The sequence below is a fragment of the Anguilla rostrata genome, chromosome 3, assembly GCF_018555375.3.
Source record: "Anguilla rostrata isolate EN2019 chromosome 3, ASM1855537v3, whole genome shotgun sequence".
Taxonomy (NCBI): domain Eukaryota; kingdom Metazoa; phylum Chordata; class Actinopteri; order Anguilliformes; family Anguillidae; genus Anguilla; species Anguilla rostrata.
The window spans coordinates 69743830-69764224 of NC_057935.1; the positions used below are offsets into that span (position 1 = coordinate 69743830).

Below are 20395 nucleotides of genomic sequence, written 5' to 3' on the forward strand. Positions count from 1 at the left end.
TTTCTGTGGTTAAATTGTCTTTGTAACAGCTTCTTGGTAAAAAAGCACTATCCAAATATAAGTGAATTGAACCGAATGTAATTGAACTGAATTGAACTGAATTGGAAATAGTGAAATGTGACTGGGTGTAAGATGTCCAGGTGTGATGACGAAAGTCGTCATCTGCCAAAATGAACAGAGAAAAGTCTTAAAAAGTGGAAACTGGTGGCTTGACAAGAGTACCCAAGAGTCGCAAAGAGTCACAAAAAGTCGCCAAGAGATGCCAGGAGTCACAAAGAGTCACTAAAAGTCACTAAGAGTCAGAACAAGAGTCGCAAAGAGTCACAAAGATGCGCACGACCGGGCGGGAGGGATCCCACTTTACCTTCTTGGTGAGGGTGAGGTTGTAGCCCTGGGCCAGCTTGTCCTTCAGGTAGAAAGGTGAGCCGCAGCACTTGAGTCCGCCCCTCTCCAGGAAGGCGATCCGGTCGCTCAGGACCTCCGCCTCGTCCAGGTGGTGCGTGGACAGGATGATGGTGCGCTCTAGACACACACACAAACTCAAGAGCGTCAGCCACCCAGTCCCCCATTTTTTATTATTAGCTATAGCTATAGCTCTGTCTGTCGGTCGGTCGGTTGGCCAGTTGGTCCACAAAAGTGCCCCACCCCGTAGCGGCAACAGTTTTCGCCCCAGGAGGCTGAAATTTGGCATGGAGGTTGGTCATGACTGAAGGTAGAGTTGAGTAACTTTCAGACCCGATTGACCAAGAGGGGGCGTGGCGATGGGCGTGCCCTATCACAAAAAGGCACATAACTCCTGAATGGATTCACAGATTTGCACAAGATTTTGTGGAAAGTTTGGTCATGAGCCAAAGAAGAGGTCACGTGTTTGTGTGAGGGTGTGTGTGTGGATGCATGCACACATGGATGCATGCGCGTGTGCGGTCGCAGCTATTGCGGATTCGCGCTTGTTGAAATCAACTTCCACAGCAACGTCTCAGCCATGGACCGCCAACGAAAAATAATTAAAGATCAGAAACACACACACACACACATCTGCAAATGCGCGTTGATAACAATCGCTCATTACTGAAACCGCTCGGAGACTCTTAATTTTTTTTTTCCAATTCCACGCGTACCAGGAGGAAATCAATTCTCGGCTCATTAGATTCAGAACGAACGGCCGCGTGCGTGATGAGACGGGGCCGAAACACGTCAAGGGTTACAGAAATTATTTTAAAAGTTGGCGAATCGGTGAACATCTCCACGTCCAGTCGCCTGCCTGCCCAACGTCGGGCGAGCAGAATCGCCGAAAGCAGAAAGCTGCATGCATGCTGGTTTTTTTTCGTTCCAACCGGTGGCTAATGACCTAATTAGCCCCCAGATTTACTGAACATAAAGAGGGCCGCTTCTTGCTAAATGCGGACTGTGCGACCGATAGGGACCCCCTGTTGAGCTGCTGAACAGAAATGAGTAGTCTTGATCATGGCCACCCTGTTATATATGGACACCCCCCCACCCCCCCCGCCACCCCCGCCACCCCCTTACCCCCCACGATCCGTGATTCATCCCCAACCACCCCCGCCCCCTCCCCGGATCCGCCAGCTAACGGATGGAAAAAATACAGCTTTGCTTACGGACCCCAAACTGTGTGGGGCAGCCCTTGCTCGACATGATAAAATGAAAACTCACGGCTTAAAATATGCATCTTTGCGCACAGTTTAGATAATGTATTGCAGTGCTAAACAAGCTGTGGCTGGCTACATAAATGTCCTCACGACATTGGCAGTACATGGTAGCAACTCTGTGAGAATGCTTTGTGTGAGCAGGGATGCTTTTGGGAGATTTTTTTGTTTTAGCCTGTAGGTTAATACTTCAGTGATGGGACTCGACATTCCATTACAACATTACAAGCTCTTTGTAGACAGACAGTCTTATCTAGAGCAAGGCTCAGAAGTGGAGAACATCAGTGTCACTCTCTGGAATACAAGACACGATTACACACTCCAAATCGGGGAAGAAAATGGAGGAAAAAACTCAGATGTCTTTGGGTAATTGCACCGGTGTAACTGAAAGTGGTGATATACATTTACGCCTGTTAATATACGGTACATGAACCGGTCAGTCAGGCCAGTCAGGTGAGCATGACCCCAGCGTCCCTGTGCGTCCGTCACCTTTCTTATGCTGGATGACGATGTCCCAGATGCTTCTTCGGGAGCAGGGGTCCACGCCGGTGGTGGGCTCGTCCAGGATGACCAGACGGGACCCGCCGATGAAGGCGATGGAGATGGAGAGCTTCCGCTTCATGCCGCCCGACAGGGTGCCCACCCGCTTGTGCCGGTGGGCGTACATCCCCGTCTCCTGGAGGATTCTGGGAAAAATGGCACCCAAAGGGTTAGCGGGAACGAGCGACTTTAGCGACGAGAACTCAGAATAGCTGGACCACTGAGAATGTGGCTTACATGACACGTTGGTCATGTATCGAAAACATCAAGGGCCTGATTTGCGAAGACCTTTAGCATATGCAAATCCTTTTAGCACACGCAAAACCAATAACATGACCAGTGACTGGTCATGGTGTTTGTTTTGCACCAATCATCGTTTTGCATGTACTAAAAGGTTTTGCAAGTGATAATGGTCTTAGTGAATCAGGCCCTAAATGTTCACTTCAGTGATCAGTCACTGAATCAGTGAACAGGAATGGAGTTTGTTTTTGTGTAGACATGAAACTAGTATGAAGGTAATGTCTGAATGCCTGGCTGATGTTTAGTCACATTAAGGACAAAATTCACATCGTTCTGAACCTTTTGCTGGATAACCACAGACCTAATGTGTTGCCTGTTTGAGCTGCATTCGCAGAGCATACTCACTTGCGCACTTCTCGATGCAGTTCCTCCCGTGTCCAGTGGGGGGCCTTGATCTGGCCGTACAGCAGCAGGTGCTCCTTGGTGGTCAGGTGGTCGAAGTGGACGTCATACTGCATGCACACTCCCAGGTCCTTGCGGATGTCGTTGATGTAGGTCTCCATGTCCCTGCCGTAGACGTCGATGGAGCCAGACGTGGGCCCGAACAGACCTGTCAGGAGGGACCTGTCCACGGACAACAGCACACACGTCAGCACCCCGCTCACAGACAGTGCTGCGTCACTCATAAACATCGCTGTGTCACTCACAGACAGCACTGGGTAGCTCACAGACAGCACTGTGTCACTCACAGACTTCGCTGTGTCACTCACAGACATCGCTGTGTCACTCGCAGACAGCACTGTGTCACTCACAGACAGCACTGTGTCACTCACAGACAGCACTGTGTCACTCACAGACATCGCTGATCACTCACAGACAGCACTGTGTCACTCACAGACAGCACTGTGTCACTCACAGACATCGCTGTGTCACTCACAGACAGCACTGTGTCACTCACAGACAGCACTGTGTCACTCACAAACATCGCTGTGTCACTCACAGACAGCACTGTGTCACTCACAGACAGCACTGTGTCACTCACAAACATCGCTGTGTCACTCACAGACAGCACTGTGTCACTCACAGACAGCACTGTGTAACACACAGACGTCAATTCATAATTTATAGTTATCAGCAACTACGTGACACCCCTCTCTACACGACCTTCCAAAGAGATTGAGCTCGCTAAACGCAATTTCTCCAAACTTCCTTGTGAACGTGCACGCTGCACAAAGCATACTCAGCACCGATTTTATCCAGGCGACAAGCTGGTGTGTATATTTTAACACGGGGGAGAGAACGGAAGAGAACAGCGCCCTCACATGGTGGTGGTCTTCCCCGCCCCGTTGTGGCCCAGCAGGGCGGTGATGTGGCCGTCGTAGAAGTCGATGTTGAGGTTCTGGACCGCTGCCCGACTGCCGTACGTCTTCGTCAGGCCGTGGAGGGCGACCCCTACTGGCAGGTCGGCGAACTCATCCTCCACTTGAGAGGGGAAAGCGCTGACTGTATAAGTGAGAGAGAGAGAGACAATGGTTGACCACCAAATTTATTAATTAAATTTATGAATTTATTTATTGTTATTATTTGTTGTTATTATTTTATTTATTTTTTTATTTTATTGCCATTATTTTTATTTTTATTATAGTGTTTGTTAAACAGTTAGATATAGCAATTGTTTGGTTCAATTTATGTTCATGCGTTTATGTCTTTTTGTATTTCTATACGTGCACTTTGGCAACATTTACTAATGTATTTCATGTCAATAAAGCATTTTTAATTTGATTTTGAGAGAACGAGAGAGAGAGAGAGAGAGAGAGAGAGAGAGAGGGAGAGAGAGAGAGGGAGAGAGAGAGACACACACGCACAGGAACAGCGAGCGCGAGACAGATTTATCGACCGTTATAGCGTCACACATTAACTGCGAGCAGACACCGCTAATTTGACCGGCAGCCAGAGGAGGACAGTGAAAAAAGGAGAGGGTCGTACCTGGGTCTTTGTCTTTGGGGAAGCTGACCTGGTTCTTGCGCAAGATGTTGGAGAACGGCGTGCCCCCCCTCTTCTTCTGGGACCCGTCCCCGCAGCCACACAGGCCCGCCCAGAAAGAGGGCATCACCGGAAAGTACCAGGGCACCGCGATGCCGTAGTTTCCTGGCACGGGAAGCATTACATTACATTACATTACAGGCATTCGGCAGACGCTCTTATCCAGAGCGACGTACAACGAAGTGTGTAACCACGACCAGGAACGAGTGTGACGAAAACCCTAGAGAGAAGTACCGGTCCAAGTGCAGGGAACAACCGCATAGTTTAGCTTGGACCCTGAAGGTTAAACTGATTAACACTAACACAAACAAGAACAGCAACAACGCAGACTATGGAAAAAAATACAAGCAGTAGGTAAGACAGGTGCATTAACTAAGTCACCTACGAAACAGCTACCAAGTTACAACCCTAAGCTTACAGTCATTTAAGAGATTACAGGGAGGTAGGGAGGGATGGGGAGAGGTGCAGCCTGAAGAGGTGAGTCTTCAGTCGTCGCTTGAAATGGGTCAGTGTCTCAGCTGTTCTGACCTCCACGGGGAGGTCATTCCACCATCGTGGGGCCAGAACAGAGAGGAGACGTGTTCGGGAAGCGCAGGTGCGACAGACTGTTACACTTCCCGCTATTCATTTGCATCCACAATGCATCAGCCAGATCAGGGCACAAGCAACCTTAAATGTGTGAACTTGATTAAATCTGAAGTAAACAGCCCAAGGTTATATTGCTTTGTGAAGTAACACATGTAATTTTTAGGTACAACTTGTTAAAATCTGTCAACACATAAATCTATTTTGCGCATTAAAGAAATAACTACTTCCCCTCCAGGGCAACCCTGGACAGAATGACTAAAAATGGCCACAAAACACGAAACAAAACTGCCCAGTTGTTCTTGTCATTAGACTCGGATCAGCGATCTGTGTTTGTGCGTGTGTGTGTGCGCTCGTTATGTTACTTGGGGTTTGTGTGTGTGTGTATGTGTGTATGTGTAAGTGTGTGAGTGTGTGTGTACATGAGTGTTTGTGTGTGTGTGTGTGCACAGTATGAATGTGTGTCTGTGAGTGAGTGTGTTTTTGCATGAGTTTGTGTGTGTACGTGTGTGTGTGTGTGTGTGCTTGTGTGTGCACGTGTTCTTTGCCATACCTGGGAAGACCATGCGGACGTACACGCCCACCAGGAAGTAGATGACGGAGTCGATGAGCAGCAGCCAGCACAGCCAGCCGAAGGTGCAGGAGTCGTCCGCCAGCGGGGACACGTAGGAGTTGCTCCACTGGATCCCTGGCAGAGTCGGGGGGGGGAGAAGAAGGAGGAACATGGGGTCACGGTGCCATCAGCCCCCTCCCCGGTGAGATACAGACCAGCGCCAGCGAGATCGGCCCAGGGGACCTACCTTCTCCCTGACCCTCATAGCGGGAGATGTACTGGCTGGCGTAGCTGAAGCAGGTGGGCGAAAACAGACTCTGCAGGCGAAGCGGAGAAGAGCATTAATGGACATGGTACCTATCTATCTATCATCTATCTATCTGTCTGTCCGACTATCTATCTAACTGTCGGTCTGTCTGTCAATCTATATATCTATCTATCTGTCTGTCTGCCTGTCTGTCTGCCTGCCTGTCTCTCTCTCTCTGTCTGCCAGATTATCTGTCTCTCTGTCTGTCTGCTGGTCATCTGTTAGCCTGTCTATGTATCAGCTATAGGACTATACATAATAATAACAGACAGTAGGACTATACATAATAATAATGTATTTATCTGGAAGCAGCATGTAAACCTTCACTCTTCTTCAGGGTTTAATGGGGATTTGCACGCATTCTTCTTCTGTGGTTTACAGACCCTGAATACTTTATCAGTGTGCATGGTGTGTGCACACCTGTAGACCTCCCCGGCAGGCGGTGGGGGGGTTAGGTTATGCCTCTCACCAGCGCGCTCTTGGCGGAGAAGGACAGCGTGGTCTCCAGGGAGATGACCACGATGAAGGGGAAGAAGCAGATGACGTAGATCAGGCTGCCGCTCAGCCCGGCGATGTTGGTCTTGTCGAAGAAGGCGCTGACCAGGAAGCTGATGGCCAGGATGGACAGGCCGTAGTCGCAGAGGTAGAGGAAGAGCAGGAAGCCGTCGCTGTTGGGCAGGATGCGGCCGCCCTTCAGGATGATGGTGAGGATGATGATGGTCACGACCAGGAAGGCCGAGCTCTCAAGGAACCAGGCGCAGAAGTGGCTGAAGGGATTAACCCCCATCATCTTCATGTACTGGGGGGACAGACAGGGAAAAAGGCGATTGGTGGACTGGAGAGCAGGTCGGCTTGGGGCTGTTAGTGAGACCGTACCCATATCAGTTGCTCAGGGAGATACAGAACAGCCAATCATCACACAAGCAAAAAAACGGACGGAGGCACATGAAGGCAAGACCCTTATTTTCTATCGCTGACCGCATTACAGGAAGAGGCAGCAAAATGCAGCACATTTTCAGTTACGCACTTAAACACTTCATCCTGATGTTCCTCATCAGAAGGTTACAGTGCATCACATCAGCCTTTAATTCTAGTGCATTTCTGAGTGGCTCAACGGGGCCTCAGTCCATAAATACAGTGCATTTCTACGCAGGTTAGCACGTTAGCACGTTAGCCCTAATGCTAATGTAGAATATTAACTCTGACCCACGATGAGAGGGTTCTCTGCAGTTTACTTGGCGTCGCTCCCTAACTGTAACTTTTTTTTTTTTTTTTTAAACGGAAATACATCAATCTCGAACCTCGTGCAGCCGCAGTTCTCTCTCGTGGACCAGCTTCTTGACAAAGTTGGCGATGAACAGGACCCAGGCGATCATGAGCACCAATGGGAACGCGAAGGAGATGCTGTTCAGGTACCTGCAAGGCAACGGAAGCGTCGTCAGGCGACAAGGCAGTTACGGCAGTTGCGGCAGTTGGCAGCGCTCAGCGTCCAAAGATACTGTACCTCTTGCACAATCAACCAATAAAACCAGCTGCTCCTGCTGCTGGGACTATTCATTACAAGAACCTGGCTTTAATACGATCAGACATGGCATGCGTTCGTTTGAATCCTTGGGCTCGAGCGTTATCTGTGTTATGACACACCTTCACCAGTTCCGGCAAAACGTACTTTCTCTGACAAATCAACGCAGAGGAGATACACACTCATCCATCACGGAGCGCAAGCGCGTACAGGAGAAAACACTGTTATTCCTTCACTGTTATGTCCTTACTGACACATCAATATCACCTTGCGTCACCGTGCTATTTGTGGCAGAGACAAAACTGCACGTCGCTGCAGACCGTGACAGTAGAAAAGGTGCAATATCTGAACAAAAATTCATTTTAAGCAAAAAAAAAAAAAGAAGACATTTTAATCATTAACATTTCCCTAGTGCTAACATGCAGATAAAGGAAACATATGACGGCACGTATCACACAGTGGTGTTGAGCCACTAGCTAGCTCAGACTCCAAAGGCTGCAGTAGGCCCAAAACTCCAGTGTAAAATGAGCACAACTGTGGTACAGTACAGTATATGTGAACACCGCAATTTGCCTGTACTGTAGCCGAATAAGTACTATAGCTCAGCATGTACATGTGTAACAATACCGTGTAAGACAAAATTTATTTAACGATTTGTTTTTTAAATGCCAAAAAAGATATGTCTTTTATATGCTTCAAAATATACTTGTACTATGCAACATAACATGTGTGTGTGTGTATACGTACTTGTCGTGCAGGTAGCAGGGGTGTGTGTGTGTGTGTGTGTGTGTCTAAACGCACTCGTCCTGCAGGTAGCAGGGGTGTGTGTGTTGGTGTGTATGTGTGTGTTAACGCACTCGCTGCAGTACAGGGGTGTGTGTGTGTGTGTGTGTGTGGTGTGTGTATACTCACTCGTCCGCGAGCAGGGTGTGTGTGTGTGTGTGTGTGTGTGTGTGTGTAAACGCACTCGTCCTGCAGGTAGCAGGGGTGTGTGTGTGTGTGTGTGTGTGTGTGTGTGTGTATACTCACTCGTCCTGCAGGTAGCAGGGGTGTGTGTGTGTGTGTGTGTGTGTGTATACTCACTCGTCCTGCAGGTAGCAGGGGTGTGTGTGTGTGTGTGTGTGTGTGTGTGTGTGTGTGTGTGTGTGTGTGTGTGTAAACGCACTCGTCTGCAGTACAGGGTGTGTGTGTGTGTGTGTGTGTGTGTGTGTATCACTCGTCCTGCAGGTAGCAGGTGTGTGTGTGTGTGTGTGTGTGTGTGTGTATACTCACTCGTCCTGCAGGTAGCAGGGTGTGTGTGTGTGTGTGTGTGTGTGTGTATACTCACTCGTCCTGCAGGTAGCAGGGTGTGTGTGTGTGTGTGTGTGTGTGTGTATCTCCTCGTCCGCAGGTAGCAGGGGTGTGTGTGTGTGTGTGTGTATACTCACTCGTCCTGCAGGTAGCAGGGGTGTGTGTGTGGTGTGTGTGTGTGTGCGTGTGTGTGTGTGTGTGGTGGTGTGTGTTGTGTGTGTGTGTGTGTGGTGTATACTCACTCGTCCTGCAGGTAGCAGGGGTGTGTGTGTGTGTGTGTATACTCACTCGTCCTGCAGGTAGCAGGGGTAGGGGAAGGCCTGCAGCTGCACGGCGGGCTCCTCCACCCTGCGGCCCAGCTGCAGCTCCATGATGGCGCGGTCGATGCTCTCCTGCAGGTAGACGAAGCCGCGGTTGTAGCGCTGCGTCCTGACGGGCGAGATGTAGGGGCCCTTCACCCAGAAGGGGTTGCGCGCGCGGTCCGTGCGCATCACGTTCTCGATGTTCATGCGGACGGTGTACGCCACCTTCGGCGGGAGGGGCGGGGAGGCGTCCCTACGCCGCCGGGACGGGCTCGACCCCTCGCCCTTCGGCAGATCGAAGATGACACCTGAGGAGGGAATTCGGTGAGCTTTCCACGACAACCGTGGTCTGAAGACGCACCTCTTCAGACTATACCTGGACTAACTACCACCACTTTATTATTATTATTATTATTATTATTATTATTATTATTATTATAATTACAGGCATTTAGCAGATGCTCTTGTCCAGAGCAACTTACACAGCTTTTACACAGCATCCATTTCATACAGCTGGATATACACTGAAGCAATGCAGGTTAAGTACCCTTGCTCAGGGGTACAACGTCAGTGTCCTACTAGGCAGTCGAACCTGCGACCTTTAGGTTACAAGACCAACTCCTTTCCCATTATACTACGCTGCCACCTAACATGTATACATAGACAGCATGCAGACATAGAGACACCGAGAGGCCGACATGAGATTGGCTCAGAGAGAAGGGCCAATCGGAGCCTGGGCGGCGGTGGGCGGGGCTTACTGGCGTAGAGGTCGCGGGTGCGCGTGAGGTTCTCGCCGAGATTGTCGAGCTCCTCGGTGGAGTTGAGGCCCTGGAAGCGGTCGAAGTTGACGCAGGAGGAGAGGTTCATCATCAGCGTGGACAGCGTGGTGATCTGCGTGATGATGTGCTTGTTCTTCTCCAGCAGGACGGACATGTTGGCTGTGCGGAGACAGGACACGTCAGGAAAAGGGGGGGGGGGGGGGGTCACGCTACAGGGGGGCATCACTGTAGAGGAGACTCTTACGTACAGGCAGCTGCCGGGGGCCCTGAGCATTGGGGGCCACCCCTGAGGGCTGAGTTTTAGGAGTTTTGGGGAACGTGGTGACAGTGGAAGTGGGTCAGAAGGGCCGCATGGGATATTCAGCTGAGGACCCCCCCTCCCGGGACCAACCCCCCACCCCCACACCACCCGACACCCCAGACTGTAGAATTGCCCCCCCGCCCCCCACCCTCCTGCCCAGCCCACTCTGTAGAATAACCTCTGCATCTCTGAGTGACAGTTCGAGAGACTCTGCGGAGTGTGTACATCAGCACAGCACAGAAATAGACGGGGAGGGGGGGGGGGAGGGGGGGTTACTGGACGACTGTAACAGCGCTGGCTGCGTGACTCACGGGAGCTGGATTGACGAGGCGCATAACATCTCACACACACATCTAATATTACCCAGCCATTTATCTTGTTTGTACCCGACGCGCCAGAACAACTTTTGTGTGCACATATTTATTTTCCCATTCTGCTTCTGGTGATTGGGGGCTTTGGATTCAAGGTCAGATTGCGATCTGCTTTCTGCCTCGGAATCGTCACGGAAACGCTTTTTATCTCCGTCGGCAGATGGCCGCGGCGAGGAAGAACCTCATCGCCGGGGTCGTATTCGACCGTCTCCGCGCCAACCCGCGCGGCCTGGCCTCCCTCCTGGTTTCCGCGTCGTCTCTAACGTTCCGCGGATGAGATTTAAAAACTGAAACGAAGCGAGAAATGAAAGCGAGAGAGAGAACGAGAGGGGAAAACGGAACTCACAGAAGTTGGTGAGGGTCTGCTGCAACAGGGGGACGTTGATGTCGGTCTGCAGCTGGATGAAGTTCTGCACGAAGGGATTGCGGAGGGAATTCTGGGAAGGGTAAAGCAGACAGGCGGAGCGTTACGGGGACTGAACTTTGACCTGCAAATTCAAGACACCGGGCTCGTTCCACTTCCGCTTCTTTTAATCCGTCCCCGTCCTCCCGGTCCTCGGCCTGACGGCGGAAATCGACCAAGGTCCGCCATCTTTCCGCCATTCACCATCGCTGCGTTCTGCAAAGTTCTCCTTGGAGGAGTGAGGAGGCTCCCGGAGGAGGCTTCAGCAAAGGACACACAAGTGCATCCTTTGCGGAAGTATTTTTTTCTTCAGACGTACAAATGATCGAACTGCGGATCCACCTCTCCCCACCTGCCGCGTGCGTAACTGACGCGGCTTCAAACTGACGCTTGACTGAGCGAGGACGTTCCCTTAGCCTAATACACGTTGCCTCGATTCCTCCGCCCTCGCGTCCTTTCCTCGCCTCCTTTCCTCACCTCCTATCCTCGCGTCCTCCACTGGGGGGGGGAGCTAAGGACGCGAGGAAAGGACGCGAGGAAGAGACGCAAGGAGCGAAAATGAGCAATTGGAAGGAGCTGCGTCGCGGCGTTGTTCTTCCGGGGTCGGAGGTCACCGCCAGGCCACCTGCAGCACGCGCTGGCTCACCTGGAGCAGCGGAAGGGTCTTCTGCAGCAGCTTCGCCGAGTCCAACACGTAGCCGGAGGACTTCAGCCACTCCTGGGCGTACACCCGCAGGTCAGCGAACTGCTGCAGCGTGGCGTTGGACTGGGAACAAAGAAATACACATTTACAAACCATATTCATTAACACGAAGCGCTTCTGTCTGCGAGATGCTTCTCCAGCAGGCTACGCAGTACGCTTGTGTAATAGACTTAGGGAGCACACATATCAGTTCCTGAGGGATTGTGGTGCGAGTGCTGTTTTTTTCTTACCAATTAACTAAATGAGCCAATTAGCCACCGCTGATTTACTCATAAACATTAGCCCACAGTAACCTGCTTCAAATCAGGGCAGAATTAAGTCTTCATCTGTAATTAATGATTTTTTTTTTTATCCCAAAGGTCAACAAGAAAATGATTAGGTTGCTTTCATAATTAAGAGCAGAGATTGCCCAACAGTGTCCTTGTGACCGATTGTTAGTTCTTTAAAATAATAAATGGATGTGAAGTGTGTGTGTGTGTGTGTGTGTGTGTGTGTGAGAGAGAGAGACCGAGAGAAAGTGTGATAGAGAGTGACTGAGTGTGTGTGTGTGTGTGTGTGTGTGTGAGAGAGAGAAAGAGAGACAGAGAGAGAGCAAGAGAGAAAGTGTGATAGAGAGTGACTGAGTGTGTGTGTGTGGGTGTGTGTGAGAGAGAAAGAGAGACAGAGAGAGAGCAAGAGAGAAAGTGTGATAGAGAGTGACTGAGTGTGTGTGTGTGTGTGAGAGAGAGAGAGAGACAGAGAGAGAGCAAGAGAGAAAGTGTGATAGAGAGTGTCTGAGTGTGTGTGTGTGTGTGTGTATTGCTGGGTAATATGTGAGTGTGATTAGGCGTGTGTATTTATGGTTGCTCAGGTATGGTTGCTCATGTACAGTATGTGGATGTGTGTGTACACGCGCACATGTGCTTGCGTTCGCATGTGTGCGTCTGTGTGTGTGTGTGGTGTCTGTGTGTGTGTCTGTGTGTGTGTGTGTGTCTGTGCGTGTGTCTGTGTGTCTATGTGTCTGTGCGTGTGTGTGGTTTATATGTGCGTGTGTGCGTGTGGGGGGGGGGGGTGGGTGTGTTCCGAGTACCTTCTTCATGATGTCTCTGGTCAGGGGGGTATCAGGGGTGTAAAGAATCCGACCCAGCAGCATGGGCTTGAGGAAGGCCCAGGCAACAGCGCCCCCTGTGGTGTTCACCATGTCCAGGTAGAAGTTCATACAGAACGGAGCTGAGAGACAGAAAGCCAGCGTTACTGCTGTCCATGGATAACATTCATTTACCTCTTACCTGTAACCCTATCAATCAACTTCTACCATTACACATCATCTGGTGCCTGTAATGCACACACATCCAACACATCAGTTTCCCATCACATGACCTGTACAACCTGTCTGTTCTTTTTGGTCCTATTAAGAATATTTTTAAATTTATTTTATTGCAATTTACAATTTAGGCATGTAGCCGAGCGCTTATCAAGTATGACTTAAAACTACAGCAAATGAAAAAAAGGCCTGATTTGTAAATGGCCAGCATCCCAAGCAATGCTTAATGTGAGATGCAATGCTCAAGCCATCACACCCCAGCGATAGGTAACCCTTCCTCACTAGAACTGGTGAATGCGAAGTTAGAGAACGGATTTTTTTTTTTTTCCAACTGACTAGTTTTAATGAGTTTACTGATCATTATTAACCCCTTTAGAGACAGAGTAGCTGACATACTGTACAACGCAGTAGCAATGCCAGGCCTATGCTGTCGTAAGTGTGTTAATGCTGATAACAAACAGCATTTCTTGAGCGTATTTGCACAGAACTTAATTTGTCCATCCGTTCCTTTGCTGCCTGTCCCAATTAAGCGAACAGCGAACTGAGATTCGGTTCAGCAGTCGTTTGAACGCCTAAAATAACGGCGGCGGGGGCGAAACGAAAGCAGAAGCACTGCTGTCACTCTTACGAGCGCAAACAATCAATCAATCAAATTTTATTTGTATAGCCTATTTTACAGCAGTTGTCACAATACGCTTCACAGACAACCCTGGCCTGAACCCCCACAGGAGCAAGCCTAAGGCAGCAGTGGCAAGGAAAAAAACTCCCTGTGGCAGATGGGAAGAAAGAACCAGGCTAAAGGGGGAAACCCATCCTCCTCTGGTCGGCTCAGGGTGCCGACTGGTGACCAGCATGTCGGTCATATTTATACAAACAAACGAACGGCTTCCTTCTGTTGTGTTGCGTCTTTCCGCACGGAGCGCGGCGGTGCGTTCCAACGGGGGCGGGGGGGGGGGGCGACGGGTTCTGTGCTCACTGGCATCGCGGGGGATGTTGAACTTTTCGATGAGCTCCTCGATCTTGGGGTCCCCCTGCGTGGACGGGTCCGTCTCGGCCGAGATGGGCAGCTTGGAGATGCCGAACAGGGACAGCATGCCGTTGGCACACATGGCTCTGGATACGGTCAAGAAGGTGGCCTTGCTGGAGATGGTGGAGCGCTCCTGATTTACCAGCTGGGTGGGTAAGAGAGAGAGAGAGAAACGTTGGTGGTGCACCAGCTGGGTGGGTAAGAGAGAGAGAGAGAGAGAAACGTTAGTGGTGCACCAGCTGGGTGGGTAAGAGAGAGAGAGAGAGAGAGAGAGAGAGAGAGAGAGAGGAGTAGACTTTGTGGTGTACCAGCTGGGTGGGTAGAGAGAGAGAGAGAGAGAGAAACGTTATGGTGCACCAGCTGGGTGGGTAAGAGAGAGAGAGAGAGAGAGAGAGAGAGAGAGGGAGTAGACTTTGTGGTGTACCAGCTGGGTGGTAAGAGAGCAGCGTTGGTAGTAGACAACCCTGGTGACCACAGGAGAAGAAGGAACAGTGGCGAAAATCACCGTGTGGCAGAGGAGAGAGAAGAGACGAGATAGAAGGGAACCGGTGCTCAGTGGTGTGACCAGCGTGGGTTGGGTGTTCGAGGAGGCGAGAGGAGGCAAGGAGGAGGGGTGGGGATTGGGTTCGCTGTGTAAGAGCAGCAGGGGAGTGAGACTTGGTAGATGAGAGCCTGATCGGGGCCAGACGGGAGGGTCGTTCGTGACCGGTGGGCAGGGAGGAGACGAAAGGGACAGCAGCAGTTGGGACACAGTGGCTCTGGACACGAGTCAAGAGAGGGATGGAGATGGTGAGGTCCTGATGTGTACCAGCTGGGTGGGTAAGAGAGAGAGAGAGAGAAACGTTGGTGGGGTGGCTGGGTGGGTAAGAGAGAGAGAGAGAGAGGGAGTAGACTTTGTGGTGTACCAGCTTGGTGGGCAAGAGAGAGAGAGAGAGAGAGAGAGAGAGAGGGAGTAGACTTTGTGGTGTACCAGCTGGGTGGGTAAGAGAGAGAGAGAGAGAGAGGTAGTAGAGTTGGTGGTGTACCAGCTGGGTGGGTAAGAGAGAGAGAGAGAGAGAGAGAGAGAGGGAGTAGACTTTGTGGTGTACCAGCTGGGTGGGTAAAGAGAGAGAGAGAGAGAGAAGAGAGAGAGAGAGAGAGAGAGAGGGAGAGAGGAAGTAGAGTTGGTGGTGTACCAGCTGGGTGGGTAAGAGAGAGAGGAGAGAGAAGAGAGGGTAGTAGAGTGGGTGGTGTACCAGCTGGGTGGGTAAGAGAGAGAGAGAGAGAGAAGAGAGAGAGGGAGTAGACTTTGTGGTGTACCAGCTGGGTGGGTAAGAGAGAGAGAGAGAGAGAGAGAGAGAGGTAGTAGAGTTGGTGGTGTACCAGCTGGGTGGGTAAGAGAGAGAGAGAGAGAGAGAGAGAGGTAGTAGAGTTGGTGGTGTACCAGCTGGGTGGGTAAGAGAGAGAGAGAGAGAGAGAGGTAGTAGAGTTGGTGGTGTACCAGCTGGGTGGGTAAGAGAGAGAGAGAGAGAGAGAGAGGTAGTAGAGTTGGTGGTGTACCAGCTGGGTGGGTAAGAGAGAGAGAGAGAGAGAGAGAGGCAGTAGAGTTGGTGGTGTACCAGCTGGGTGGGAAAGATAGAAAGAGATCTTATATCTGGAATCAGGGGCTTATTTCCCCAATTTACAAGAGTGGAGACAAATTTGACCCTAATAACTACCGAGGCATCTGTGTGAGCAGCAATCTGGGGAAGATTTTCTGCAGCATTATCAATGCCAGAATGCTAGCCTTCCTTATGAAACACAATGTCTTGAGCAAAGGACAAATTGGCTTTCTACCAAAACATCGCACAACTGATCATGTTTACACCCTACACACCCTAATTAATCAACATGTACACCAAAAAAGCAAAGGTAAAATTTTTGCATGCTTTATAGATTTTAAAAAGGCTTCTGATTCTATTTGGCAAGAAGGACTATATTATAAAATTCTCCAAAGTGGTGTAGGGGGTTTATGACATAATAAAATCTATTTATGTCAATAATAAATGTGGACTGAAAATTGGGAATAAAAGAACAGATTTCTTCACTCAAGGACGAGGTGTTTTTCAGGGATGCAGCTTGTCACCAATGCTCTTTAATATCTATATTAATTAGTTAGCGGTGCTGTTGGAACAATCTGCTACCCCTGGCTTAACCCTAAACAACAAGGAAGTTAAATTCCTACTCTATGCTGATGACCTGGTGTTGCTGTCGCCCACAGAACAAGGGCTACAGCAACATTTAGATTTACTGGTGCAATACTCTCAGAACTGGGCACTGACAGTAAACTTTAAAAAATCAAAAATAATGATATTCCAAAAGAAACCCAGATCTCAGGAAACCAGACATGTGTTCACTCTAGGAAACACCGCACTAGAGCACTCCCTGTTCTATGATTACCTGGGGCTCAAAATAAGTGCCTCAGGAAACTTTGGTCTGGCAGTGAATACACTAAAAGAAAAAGCCTGCAGAGCCTTTCATGCAATTAGAAGAAAATTTCACAAAATAGACATACCAATTAGAATTTGGCTTAAAATCTTTGACAGTGTAATCCAACCAATTGCCTTATATGGAAGTGAAGTATGGGGTCCATTCAGTTATCACAACTACACTATGTGGGACAAGCATCCTATAGAGGCCTTGCATGCAGAATTTTGTAGAACAATACTAAACATCCAAAGGAAAACTCCCACCAATGCATGCAGGGCAGAATTAGGCAGATACCCATTGATAATTAACATTAAAAAAAGAGCACTTAAATTTTGGATGCACCTCAAATCAAGTCCCCAAGACACAATGCAATTTCAAGCACTGAAAACCCAAGATCTGAAACCCAAAAAGAGTCCTCTCAGTCAGCTGGTCATGAGACTCACTAACCAACTAAAACCAAACACTGACCAAACTCAGACCAGCGCTGCTTTAGAACCAGAAATTAGAGTAAACCAAATAATTAAACAAACAAAAGATGCCTATCTGGAACACTGGAATAATGAAACCAAAACACAAAATAAACTTAATTGCTACTTGGCCCTAAACAGAGAATACAATTTGGCAGAGTATCTCTTCTCTGTCAGAGATACAAAGCAGAGACAAATCCTGACCAAGTACAGGCTCAGTGACCACACCTTAGCAATTGAAAAAGGAAGGCACAAAAAAACATGGCTACCCAAAGAAGAACGTATATGTGGTCACTGCAAGACAGGAGAGGTAGAGACAGAGATGCACTTCCTGTTATATTGTGAAAAATATTCACAGATAAGGGAAACATATTTTAATAAGATCCAAAATTCAACATTCCTAAACAAATTTCCCTCCCTAACAAATGACCAAAAGCTGCGAGTCCTATTAGGAGAAGGACCGACAGCCTCACTCGCAGCTAGATACGTTTTTGCCTGTCACAGCCTGAGGGACAGTGGGTGAGCATCCAGCAAACATATGTATGTGTGTGTGTATATATGCATATGTGTTTGTAAGTATATGTATATGTATATGTGTGTGTATGTATATATGTGTGTGTGTGTGTGTGTGTGTGTGTATGTATGTACATATATGTGTATATGTATATATGTATATATATATATATATATGTATGCTTGTGTATGTGTGCATGTATATATATATATGTCTATGTATATGCATATGTATGAGTATATATATAATACTCTTAATGAGAAAATACTTTTTTTTCAATTAATTTGATTCAGTTAACTTAATAGATAATAAGTATTATGTTCCTATCATTTGTGCTGTTACTGTTGTTGCTGCTTGTCTTCTTTTTTATTTTTAATTATATATTCTTACTGTAGTCACTACGCATTGGCAATATATATTTTTAAATATGTCATGCCAATAAAGCATTTGAATTTGAATTTGAATTTGAATTTGAGAGAGAGAGAGCGGTAGTAGAGTTGGTGGTGCACCAGCTGGGTGGGTAAGAGAGAGAGAGAGGGAGTAGAGTTGGTGGTATACCAACTGGGTAGGTAACAGAGAGAGAGAGAGAGAGAGAGAGAGGTAGTAGAGTTCAAAAATGACATCACAGCAATAAAAAAAAATGGAATCACATATTTGGTTTAAAATAAGCAAAAAATTAATTGCATCCAAAAATGATCTATATTTATGCGCAATCTATGTCCCACCCTCTGAATCCCCTTATTACAAGGAGGACATGTTCCCCAACCTCCACAGTGAAATCAGCCATTTCCAGGCCCAGGGAAATGTGCTGATCTGTGGAGACCTAAATGCCCGAACAGGCACACAGCCTGATTTCATCAATGAAGACGGGAACAAGCACATATTTGGACAAAATCTCCCAAAAAATGTAACAAACCTACCCAGAAATAACTCTGATCACCATATTAATAAAAATGGAAGACAGCTACTACAGTTCTGTCACGACCTGAGTCTATATATTGTCAATGGTAGGATACGAGGCGACTCTTTGGGAAGATACACCTGCAGCTCACTTCTTGGTAACAGTACAGTAGACTATGTGGTCACAGACCTAGATCCATTCTCTCTCAGAGCATTTACCGTCAAGCCACTAACCCCTCTGACCGACCACAGCCAAATCACAGTCTATCTCAAAAGGACAGAACCTAACACCAGCACCCACAACCCTCCCAGTAAGCTGTACAACATCAACCAATCATACAGATGGGAGACAAACAGCACAGAGGAATACCAGAAAGAAATCAATAATCAAGAAATCCAGACACTATTAGATACCTTTCTGGTCACTACATACCCTCAAAGTAAAGGTTTAAAAATGGCAGTCAAAAATGTAAACAACATATTTAAGAAGGCAGCTTTAATATCAAATTTAAAGAAAAAGCATAATGCCCCTAAAAAGATCAAAGCAGAAACATGGTTTGGCAAAGACTGCAAAGAAATAAGGAAAAAACTTTTCAAAAAAAAAAAATAATCTAATCAGAAACACAGAGATCAACAAAACCCAGATTTACGCCTTGCTTACTTTGAGACATTAAAACACTATAAACACACCCTCAGAACCAAAAAAGAACAGCACAAACAGGCACAACTTACAATAATTGAGGAGTCAATCAATTCCAACAAATTTTGGGAAAACTAAATCAAACAAAACAAGAGGAATTGGCCATCCAAAATGGTAAAATATGGAAAGATCATTTTGAAAACCTCTATAAAAACATACCACATCAAAATCACCTGGAACAGAAAAGGATCTGTGAAAAACTAAACAAACTTGAGTTAAGCATAAAAGACAATCAGAATCCATTAGACACCCCAATCACTGAGCAGGAATTGACTGACAAACTGCTCCAATCTGGAAAAGCCAGCGGGCCAGATGGAATTTTAAATGAAATGCTAAAATACAGCAACCAAAAATTACAAAATGCAATTTTAAAGCTATTTAATTTGGTTCTGAGTGTGGGTTATTTCCCTGAAATCTGGAATCAAGGATTAATTACCCCTATATTTAAAAGTGGAGACAAATTGGACCCCAACAACTACCAAGGCATTTGTGTGAACAGTAATCTGGGGAAGGTTCTATGTAGTGTAATAAACACAAGACTCATAGACTTCCTTATTGAGCACAATGTCTTGAGTAAAAGTCAAATTGGATTTCTTCCTAAACACCGTACAACTGATCATATTTACACCCTACACACATTAGTAGAAAAACATGTCAACCAAAATAAAAACAAAATTTTTGCCTGTTTCATAGATTTCAAGAAGGCATTTGATTCAATTTGGCACAATGGTTTGTTCTACACACTTATCCAAAGTGGTGTAGGGGGTAAAGTATATGATATAATCAAATCAATGTACACCAAAAACAAATGCGGAGTCAAAATTGGAAACAAAAGAACAGAATTCTTCTCTCAGGGATGGGGAGTGAGGCAGGGCTGCAGCTTGAGTCCCACTCTGTTCAACATTTATATCAATGAACTGGCCATAGAAATAGAAACCCTGCATGCAGAACTTTGTAAAAACATCCTCCATGTCCAGAGGAAAGCACCAAACAATGCATGCAGGGCAGAATTAAGCCAATACCCATTATTAATTAACATCCAAAAAAGGGCAGTTAAATTTTGGATTCACCTCAAAAACAGCGACCCCCACTCTTATCATTACAAGGCCCTGAAATACCAAGAGATGAGCCCAAAGAAGAGTCCCCTCAGCCAGCTAGTCCTGAAGCTTAGTTCATTAACCCCTACTAACACAAAGCAGCCACAAAACAGCAACATACAAGCAATTAGAGTCAACCAAATTATAGCAAAACATAAAGAAAATTACATCATCTATTGGGACACACAAACAAAAACACAAAGCAAATTAGAATGCTATCGGGCCCTAAAAAGAGAGTACACTGTGGCAGATTACCTGACCACAGTGAAAGATTTAAAAACAAGGAAAATATTGACAAGATATAGACTCAGTGAACACAACCTGACTATCGAGACA

The 20395-nt window shown here is 47.5% G+C and overlaps 1 protein-coding gene across 1 annotated transcript in view; it reads right to left on the reverse strand.

Moving 5' to 3' along the window:
• abca12 (ATP-binding cassette, sub-family A (ABC1), member 12) overlaps nucleotides 1-20395 on the reverse strand; it is a 90610-nt gene that overhangs the window by 24852 nt on the left and 45363 nt on the right. The window contains exons 35-49 of the mRNA XM_064329843.1: nucleotides 13883-14078; nucleotides 12673-12812; nucleotides 11547-11666; nucleotides 10844-10934; nucleotides 9805-9984; nucleotides 9033-9354; nucleotides 7234-7348; nucleotides 6402-6731; nucleotides 5873-5942; nucleotides 5626-5760; nucleotides 4431-4592; nucleotides 3767-3947; nucleotides 2850-3068; nucleotides 2154-2350; nucleotides 365-522 (exon numbers count right to left, since the gene is read on the reverse strand). Of these exons, the coding sequence (XP_064185913.1) occupies nucleotides 365-522; nucleotides 2154-2350; nucleotides 2850-3068; nucleotides 3767-3947; nucleotides 4431-4592; nucleotides 5626-5760; nucleotides 5873-5942; nucleotides 6402-6731; nucleotides 7234-7348; nucleotides 9033-9354; nucleotides 9805-9984; nucleotides 10844-10934; nucleotides 11547-11666; nucleotides 12673-12812; nucleotides 13883-14078 (2616 nt within the window). The remainder of the gene's footprint in view (nucleotides 1-364; nucleotides 523-2153; nucleotides 2351-2849; nucleotides 3069-3766; nucleotides 3948-4430; nucleotides 4593-5625; nucleotides 5761-5872; nucleotides 5943-6401; nucleotides 6732-7233; nucleotides 7349-9032; nucleotides 9355-9804; nucleotides 9985-10843; nucleotides 10935-11546; nucleotides 11667-12672; nucleotides 12813-13882; nucleotides 14079-20395) is intronic.